This window comes from Oncorhynchus keta, chromosome 21 (genome assembly GCF_023373465.1).
Source record: "Oncorhynchus keta strain PuntledgeMale-10-30-2019 chromosome 21, Oket_V2, whole genome shotgun sequence".
Taxonomy (NCBI): Eukaryota; Metazoa; Chordata; class Actinopteri; order Salmoniformes; family Salmonidae; genus Oncorhynchus; species Oncorhynchus keta.
In genome coordinates, this window is record NC_068441.1 from 54,739,122 (window position 1) to 54,749,056 (window position 9,935).

Sequence of the window (9,935 nt, forward strand, 5' to 3'; positions counted from 1 at the left end):
TCAGACTGTGTTCTATGTAACAACAGACTGTGTTCTGTGTTCTATGTAACAACAGACTGTGTTCTATGTGTTCTGTGTAACATCAGACTGTGTTCTATGTTCTATGCAACATCAGACTGTGTTCTATGTAACATCAGACTGTGTTCTATGTGTTCTATGTAACAACAGATTGTGTTCTATGTGTTCTGTGTCACATCAGACTGTGCTCTATGTGTTCTGTGTAACATCAGACTGCGTTCTATGTGTTCTGTGTAACAACAGACTGTGTTCTATGTAACATCAGACTGTGTTCTGTGTTCTGTGTAACAACAGACTGTGTTCTATGTAACATCAGACTGCGTTCTATGTGTTCTGTGTAACAACAGACTGTGTTCTGTGGTCCTTCTGTAGCAGTCTCTATGCATGGGGTAACGCCAGGGTAGTGGGTTCGATTCTCGGGACCACCCTTTTCTCTGAATATATCACATGACTGTAAGTGCTTTTGCTGCTAAAATGGCATATTATAACAACAGACTGTGTTCTATGTGTTCTGTGTAACATCAGACTGTGTTCTATGTTCTGTGTAACATCAGACTGTGTTCTATGTAACATCAGACTGTGTTCTATGTGTTCTGTGTAACATCAGACTGTGTTCTATGTTCTATGTAACATCAGACTGTGTTCTATGTGTTCTGTGTAACATCAGACTGTGTTCTATGTAACATCAGACTGTGTTCTATGTTCTATGCAACATCAGACTGTGTTCTATGTGTTCTGTGTAACATCAGACTGTGTTCTATGTGTTCTGTGTAACATCAGACTGTGTTCTATGTAACATTTTTTATTTTTTTATTTCACCTTTATTTAACCAGGTAGGCTAGTTGAGAACACCTTTATTTAACCAGGTAGGCTAGTTGAGAACAAGTTCTCATTTGCAACTGCGACCTGGCCAAGATAAAGCATAGCAGTGTGAACAGACAACACAGAGTTACACATGGAGTAAACAATTAACAAGTCAATAACACAGTAGGAAGAAGAAGAAAAATACATTGTGTGCAAAAGGCATGAGGAGGTAGGCGAATAATTACAATTTAGCAGATTAACACTGGAGTGATAAATGATCAGATGGTCATGTGCAGGTTGAGATACTGGTGTGCAAAAGAGCAGAAAAGTAAATAAATAAAAACAGTATGGGGATGAGGTAGGTAAAAATGGGTGGGCTATTTACCGATGGACTATGTACAGCTGCAGCGATCGGTTAGCTGCTCAGATAGCAGATGTTTGAAATTGGTGAGGGAGATAAAAGTCTCCAACTTCAGCAATTTTTGCAATACGTTCCAGTCACAGGCAGCAGAGAACTGGAACGAAAGGCGGTCAAATGAGGTGTTGGCTTTAGGGATGATCAGTGAGATACACCTGCTGGAGCGCGTGCTACGGATGGGTGTTGCCATCGTGACCAGTGAACTGAGATAAGGCGGAGCTTTACCTAGCATGGACTTGTAGATGACCTGGAGCCAGTGGGTTTGGCGACGAATATTTCGCGAGGGCCAGCCGACTAGAACGTACAAGTCGCAGTGGTGGGTGGTATATGGTGCTTTAGTGACAAAACTGATGGCACAGTGATAAACTGCATCCAGTTTGCTGAGTAGAGTGTTGGAAGCAATTTTGTAGATGACATCGCCAAAGTCGAGGATCGGTAGGATAGTCAGTTTTACTAGGGTAAGTTTGGCGTCGTGAGTGAAGGAGGCTTTGTTGCGGAATAGAAAGCCGGCTCTTGATTTGATATGTTTGATATGAGTCTGGAAGGAGAGTTTACAGTCTAGCCAGACACCTAGGTACTTATAGATGTCCACATATTCAAGGTCGGAACCATCCAGGGTGGTGATGCTGGTCAGGCGTGCGGGTGCAGGCAGCGAACGGTTGAAAAGCATGCATTTGGTTTTACTAGCGTTTAAGAGCAGTTGGAGGCCACGGAAGGAGTGTTGTATGGCATTGAAGCTCGTTTGGAGGTTAGATAGCACAGTGTCCAAGGACGGGCCGGAAGTATATAGAATGGTGTCGTCTGCGTAGAGGTGGATCAGGGAATCGCCCGCAGCAAGAGCAACATCATTGATATATACAGAAAAAAAGAGTCGCCCCGAGGATTGAACCCTGTGGCACCCCCATAGAGACTTCCAGAGGACCGGACAGCATCAGACTGTGTTCTATGTGTTCTGTGTAACAACAGACTGTGTTCTATGTGTTCTGTGTAACAACAGACTGTGTTCTATGTAACATCAGACTGTGTTCTATGTGTTCTATGTAACAACACTGTGTTCTATGTTCTATGTGTTCTACATAACAACAGACTGTAGTATATGTTATATGTGTTCTATGTAACATTAGACTGTGTTCTATGTGTTCTATGTAACAACAGACTGTGTTCTATGTTCTATGTGTTCTACATAACAACAGACTGTAGTATATGTTATATGTGTTCTATGTGTTCTATGTAACAACAGACTGTGTTCTATGTTCTATGTGTTCTACATAACAACAGACTGTAGTATATGTTATATGTGTTCTATGTAACATCAGACTGTGTTCAATGTTCTATGTGTTCTATGTTCTATGTGTTCTATGTAACAACAGACTGTGTTCTATGTTCTATGTGTTCTACATAACAACAGACTGTAGTATATGTTATATGTGTTCTATGTAACATCAGACTGTGTTCTATGTTCTATGTGTTCTATGTGTTAACCCTTGCAAGGCTGCTGACCCAGACAGCATCACTAGTCGCATCCTCAGACCAGCTGGCTGGTGTGTTTACGGACATATTCAATCTCTCCCTGTCCCAGTCTGCTGTCCCCACATGCTTCAAGATGACCACCATTGGTCCTGTACCCAAGAAAGCAATGGTAACTGAACTAAATGACTATCGCCACGTAGCACTCACTTAAGGTCATCATGAAGTGCTTTGCGAGGCTAGTTAAGGATCATATCACCTCGACCTTACCTGACACCCTAGACCCACTTCAATTTGCTTACCGCCCCAATAGATCCATAGATTATGCAATCGCCATCGCACTGGTCACTGCCCTATCTCACCTGGACAAGAGGAATACCTACAGTTGAAGTCGGAAGATTACTTAGGTTGGAGTCATTAAAACTCGTTTTTCAACCATTCCACAAATTTCTTGTGAACTATAACTATAGTTTTGACAAGTTGGTTAGGCCATCTACTTTGAGCATGACACAAGTAATTTTTCCAACAATTGTTTACAGACAGATTATTTCACTTATAATTCACTGTATCACAATTCCAGTGGGTCAGAAGTTTACATACACTAAGTTGACTGCCTTTTAAACAGCTTGGAAAATTCCAGAAAATGATGTCATGGCTGAAGAAGCTTCTGATAGGCTAATTGACATAATTTGAGTCAATTGGAGGTGTACCTGTGGATGTATTTCAAGGCCTACCTTCAAACTCAATGCCTCTTTGCTTGACATCATGGGAAAATCAAAAGAAATCAGCCAAGGCTTCAGAAAAAAATGTAGACCTCCACAAGTCTGGTTCATCCTTGGGAGCAATTTCCAAATGCCTAAAGTTACCACGTTCATCTGTACGAACAATAGTACGCAAGTTTAAACACGATGGGACCACGCAGCTGTCATACCACTCAGGAAGGATGTCTCCTGTTCTGTCTCCTAGAAATGAACGTACTTTGGTGCGAAAAGTGCAAACTCCACAGTAAAAGTCCTATATCGACATAACCTGAAAGGCTGCTCAGCAAGCAACTGCACATGGGGACAAAGATCATACTTTTGGAGAAATGTCCTCTGGTCTGATGAAACAAAAATAGAACTGATTGGCCATAATGACCATCGTTATGTTTGGAGGAAAAAGCGTGAGACTTGCAAGCCGAAGAACAACATCCCAACCGTGAAGCACGGGGGTGGCAGCATCATGTTGTGGGGGTGTTTTGCTTCAGGAGGGACTGGTGCACTTCACAAAATAGATCACATCATGAGGGAGGACAATTATGTGTATATATAGTGAAGCAATATCTCAAGACATCAGTCAGGAAGTTTGGTCGCAAATGGGTCTTCCAAATGGACAATGACCCCAAGCATACTTCCAAAGTTATGGCAAAATGGCTGAAGGACAACAAAGTCAAGGAATTGGAGTGGCCATCACAAAGCCCTGACCTCAATCCAAAAGAAATGTTGTGGGCAGAACTGAAACCTGACTCAGTTACACCAGCACTGTCAGGAGGAATTGGCTAAAATTCACCCAACTTATTGTGGGAAGCTTGTGGAAGGCTACCCGAAACGTTTGACCCAAGTTAAACCATTTGAAGGCCATGCTACCAAATACTAATTGAGTATATGTAAACTTCTGACCCACTGGGAATGTGATGAAATAAATCATTCTCTCTACTATTATTCTGACATTTCACATTCTTAAAATAAAGTAGTGATCCTAACTGACCTAAGACAAGGAATTTTTACTAGGATTAAATATCAGGAATTGTGAAAAACTGAGTTTGAAATGTATTTGGCTAAGGTGTATGTAAACCTCCGACTTCAACTCTATGTAAGAATGCTGTTCATTCACTATAGCTCAGCATTCAACACCTTAGTACCATCCACGTTCATCATTAAGCTCGGGGCCCTGGGTCTGAAGCCCTGTGCATCTCAGTCCTGGACTTCCTGATGGGTCGCCCCCAGGTGGTGAAGTTAGGAAACAACACCTCCACTTCACTGATCCTCAACACTGGGGCTCCACAAGGGTGCGTGCTCAGGCTCCTCCTGTACTCCCTGTTCACCCACGACTGCGTGGCCATGCAAGCCTCCAACTGAATCATCAAGTTTACAGACGACACAACAGTAGCATGCTTGATTACAAAACAATGACGAGACGGCCTACAGGGAGGAGGTGAGGGCCCTCGGATTGTGGTGTCAGGAAAATAATCTGTCACTCAACATCAACAAGACAAAGGAGCTGATCATGGACAGGAAACAGGAGAGGGAGCACCCCCATATCCACATCGACGGGACCGAAGTGGAGAAGGTGGAAAGCGTGATGTTCCTCGGTGTACACATCACTGACGATCTGAAATGGTCCACCCACACAGACGGTGTGGTAAAGAACCTCAGGAGGCTGAAGAAATTTGGCTTGTCACCTAAAACCCTCACTAACTTTTCCAGGTGCATAGTCGAGAGCACCCTATCGGGCTGTATCACCGCCTGGTACGGCAACTGCACACCACCCACAGCCACAGGGCTCTCCAGATGGTAATCAGGTCTGCCCAACGCATCAACGTGGGCAAACTACCTGCCCTCCAGGACACCTACACCACCCGATGTCACAGGAAGGCCATAAAGATCATCAATGACAACAACCACCCGATCCACTGCCTGTTCACCCCGCTATCATCCAGAAGGCGAGGTCAGTACAGGTGCATCAAAGCTGGAACCGAGAGACTGAAAAACAGTTTCCCATCTCAAGGCCATCAGACTGTTAAATACCCATCACTAGCCAGCTTCCACCCGGTTACGCAGCCCTGCACCTTAGAGGTCACATTCGATTAAAGGTCCCCAAAGCTCTTTTCAGTTCGCTGCAGCTAGCGACTGGAACGAGCTGCAACAAACACTCAAACTGGACAGTTTTATCTCAATCTCTTCATTCAAAGACTCAATCATGGACACTCTTACTGACAGTTGTGGCTGCTTTGCGTGATGTATTGTTGTCTCTACCTTCTTGGCCTTTGTGCTGTTGTCTGTGCCCAATCATGTTTGTACCATGTTTTGTGCTGCTACCATGCTGTGTTGCTACCATGTTGTTGCCATGTTGTGTTGTTACCATGTTGTGTTGCCATGTTGTTGTCATGTTGTGTTGCTACCATGCTATGTTGTCATGTTGTGTTGCTACCATGCTGTGTTGTCATGTGTTGCTGCCTTGCTATGTTGCTGTCTTAGGTCTCTCTTTATGTAGTGTTGTGTTGTCTTAGGTCTCTATGTAGTGTTGTGATGACTCTCTTTATGTAGTGGTTTCTCTCTTGTGGTGATGTGTGTTTTGTCCTAGATTTTGTACTAAATGTTGAAATAAAATACATGTATCTCAGTCCCCATCCCCAAAGGAGGCCTTTCTTTGCCTTTTGGTAGGTCGTCATGTTAAAAAAAAGACATCTGCCCTATATAAATAGCCTTGGAATCAGTGTCCGCTTTAATAATGTTTCGATAATGTTTACATACTGCTTTACTAATCTCATATGTATATACTGTATTATATTCTACTGTATTTTAGTCAATGCCACTCAGACATTGATCTAATATTTATACTTTTATTTTTTATTTACCCGGGTATTTTTTAAAGTTTTATTTATTTTAAATTTTACCCCTTTTTCTCCCCAATTTCGTGGTATCCAATTGTTAGTAGTTACTATCTTGTCTCATCGCTACAACTCCCGTACGGGCTCGGGAGAGACGAAGGTCGAAAGTCATGCGTCCTCCGAAACACAACCCAACCAAGCCGCACTGCTTCTTTAACACAGCGAGCATCCAACCCGGAAGCCAGCCGCACCAATGTGTCGGAGGAAACACCGTGCACCTGGCCACCTTGGTTAGCACGCACTGCGCCCGGCCCGCCACAGGAGTCGCTGTTGTGCGATGAGACAAGGATATCCCTACCGGCCAAACCCTCCCTAACCCGGACGACGCTAGCCAATTGTGGGTCGCCCCACGGACCTCCCGGTCGCAGCCGGCTGCACAGAGCCTGGGCGCGAACCCAGAGTCTCTCGTGGCACAGCTAGCACACGCGATGCAGTGTCTTAGGGTCGGATCCTTCAGCGTAACAATGTCTACATTGTATTTCTGATCAATTTGATGTTATTTATTTCTAAGTGACCCCACACTACTGCACTGCTGGAGCTCTACACACCCACTGCTAAATATGTGTATGTGACCAATACATTTTGATTTGATTTGGCTGGTCATTAACAAACACACACACACCGACACGCACACACACACAGACACACACACACAGAACCCCCCGCACTTCACCCCCAGCACCTCACCCTCCACACACACACATACACACACACACACACACACACACACACACACACACACACACACACACACACACACACACACACACACACACACACACACACACACACACACACACACACACACAGACACTCATCAAGCCCGGAGGCCGGTGTGAAGTCGTGTGACTCACCTTCTGTGGGTGATGTTCTGAGCCGTTGACAGAGCCCGTCCATGTCCCCGTACTCCTCCTGGATCTTAACCACCGCCTCGCTGCCTCTCAGCTCCATGAGTTCACGCAGCTCCATGACCGAGACCCCAAAGCCCCCCTCGTGGTTACTGCTGACATCGTTTCTTTGGTTCTTGGAGTAATAATCACTGTTGGTCAGGTCCCCCATGATGACTGACTAGCTAGTATTGCTCAGTAACTCGACGAAGAAGGAGTACAAACCTCAGCTTTTACGAGGGGGTTGTGTGGGTTGAGAGAGAGAGAGGGATTCTCGAAATGAAGAGAGGAAGAGGGGTGAATGCCACTGCGTCCGGCAATACCACACGATAAGAGAGAGAGACAGATGCTGCAGCGCCCACCGACAGACAGAGGGAGAGCTAAATCCTGTTGTCACTTTGAGACACAGAGACAGGCTGAGATCCCTCAGTCAGCGACAGTGTGGAGAGAAGACCGTACGACCATCCAGAGAACACTAAAGGAAGCCAGCTAGACCAGTGAGACCAGCAGCGAGAGGAGCGACGTACGTCCACAGGAGAATAACGATCTCTTCTGGTCTTCTGTTACTGTGGGTCAATCGGGAGCCGCTCCAGATGCATGTTCCCATTCTGCTTCTTCTACCTTCTATATCCGTCTGCAGTCTGTCAATGTCTGCATTCGGTCTACATGGTGGTCCTCTTCATTACTCCTTCTGAGAGAGAGAGAGAGAGAGAGAGAGAGAGAGAGAGAGAGAGAGAGAGAGAGAGAGAGAGAGAGAGAGAGAGAGACAGAGACAGAGACAGAGACAGAGACAGAGAGAGAGAGAGAGAGAGAGAGGAGAGAGAGAGAGAGACAGAGAGACAGAGACAGAGAGAAAGAGAGAGAGAGAGAGAGAGAGAGAGAGAGAGAGAGAGAGAGAGAGAGAGAGAGAGAGAGAGAGAGAGAGAGAGAGAGAGAGAGAGAGAGAGAGAGAGAGAGAGAGAGAGAGAGAGAGAGAGAGAGAGAGAGAGAGAGAGAGGAGAGGGAGACAGAGAGAGACAGAGAGAGAGACAGAGAGAGAAAGAAAGAAAGAGAGGCAGAGAGGAAAGAGAGAAGGAGAGAGGGAGCGAGAGAGAAGGATGAGAGTGTAGCAGGCGTTAGCTCTGTGAGTCTATGTCAGTGGCAGTAGTAAAGAGAAGCAACACGAAGCGGTCGTACCGGTGATGAGAGAGGAGAGTGAGAGCCCAGGCTGCCGCGGAGCCGCATCGTGTGTGAGAGAGAGAAATGAGGACAGAACGGAGAGGAGGGAGGCTGCCTGCGACTGCAGTGGGAGCTGCGCAGAGTGAGTGCTCTGATGCCAGCAGCACACACCACAGCATAGCAGAGCCCAGAGAGAGAAAGAGAGAAAGAGAGAGAGAGAGAGAGAGAGAGAGAGAGAGAGAGAGAGAGAGAGAGTGTGAGAGAGAGAGAGTGTGAGAGAGAGAGAGAGACAGAGACAGAGACAGAGACAGAGACAGAGACAGAGAGAGAGACAGAGACAGAGAAACAGAGAGAGAATTGGGTATACTAAAACTCTAACATCATACTCAGCTCTGGTATCTTCACCAATATTTGGAACCAAGGACTCATCACCCAAATCCACAAAAGTGGAGACAAATTTGACCACAATAACTACCGTTGCATCAACAGTAACCTTGGGAAAATCCTCTGCATTATCATTAACAGCAGACTCGTACATTTCCTCAATGAAAACAATGTACTGAGCAAATGTCAAATTGGCTTTTTACCAAATTACCGTACAACAGACCACGTATTCACCCTGCACACCCTAATTGACAACCAAACAAACCAAAACAAAGGCAAAGTCTTCTCATGTTGATTTCAAAAAAGCCTTCGACTCAACGTGGCATGAGGGTCTGCTATACAAACTGATGGAAAGTGGTGTTTGTGGTAAAACATTCGACATTATAAAATCCATGTACACAAACAACAAGTGTGCGGTTAAAATTGGCAAAAAAACACACACATTTCTTCACACAGGGCCGTGGGGTGAGACAGGGATGCAGTTTAAGCCCCACCCTCTTCAATATATATATCAACGAACTGGCGCGGGCACTAGAAAAGTCTGCAGCACCCGGCCTCACGCTACTAGAATCTGAAGTCAAATGTCTGCTGTTTGCTGATGATCTGGTGCTTCTGTCACCAACCAAGGAGGGCCTACAGCAGCACCTAGATCTTATGCACAGATTCTGTCAGAACTGGGCCCTGACAGTAATAGAGATAGTGATAATGATAGAATTATAGATAGTGATAATGATGGAACTGTAGATAGTGATAGTGATAATGATATAGCTATAGATCGTGATAGAGATAGTGATAAAACTATAGATAGTGATAATGATAGAACTATAGACATAGATAATGATAGAACTATAGATAGAGATCATGATAGAACTATAGATAGTGATAATGATAGAAATATAGATAGTGATAAAGATAATGATATAACTATAGATAGAGATAATGATATAACTATAGATAGTGATAATGATAGAACTATAGATAGTGATAGAGATAATGATAGAACTATTGATAGAGATAGAGATAGAACTATAGATAGAGATATAGATAGTGATAATGATAGCACTATAGATAGAGATAGCGATAATGACAGAACTATAGAGATAGTAAAAGAGAGTGATAATGATATAGCTATAGATCGTGATAGAGATAG

At 44.5% G+C, this 9,935-nt stretch overlaps 1 protein-coding gene across 1 annotated transcript in view; it reads right to left on the reverse strand.

Annotated features, from left to right (window-relative positions):
• The window catches only part of atp2b2 (ATPase plasma membrane Ca2+ transporting 2), a 245,556-nt gene extending 237,012 nt beyond the window's left edge, over window positions 1-8,544 (reverse strand). The window contains exons 1-2 of the mRNA XM_052474241.1: window positions 8,420-8,544; window positions 7,211-7,934 (exon numbers count right to left, since the gene is read on the reverse strand). Coding sequence (XP_052330201.1) covers window positions 7,211-7,415 — 205 coding nt within the window. The 5' untranslated portion in view covers window positions 7,416-7,934; window positions 8,420-8,544. The remainder of the gene's footprint in view (window positions 1-7,210; window positions 7,935-8,419) is intronic.
• Window positions 8,545-9,935: the final 1,391 nt, after the last annotated feature.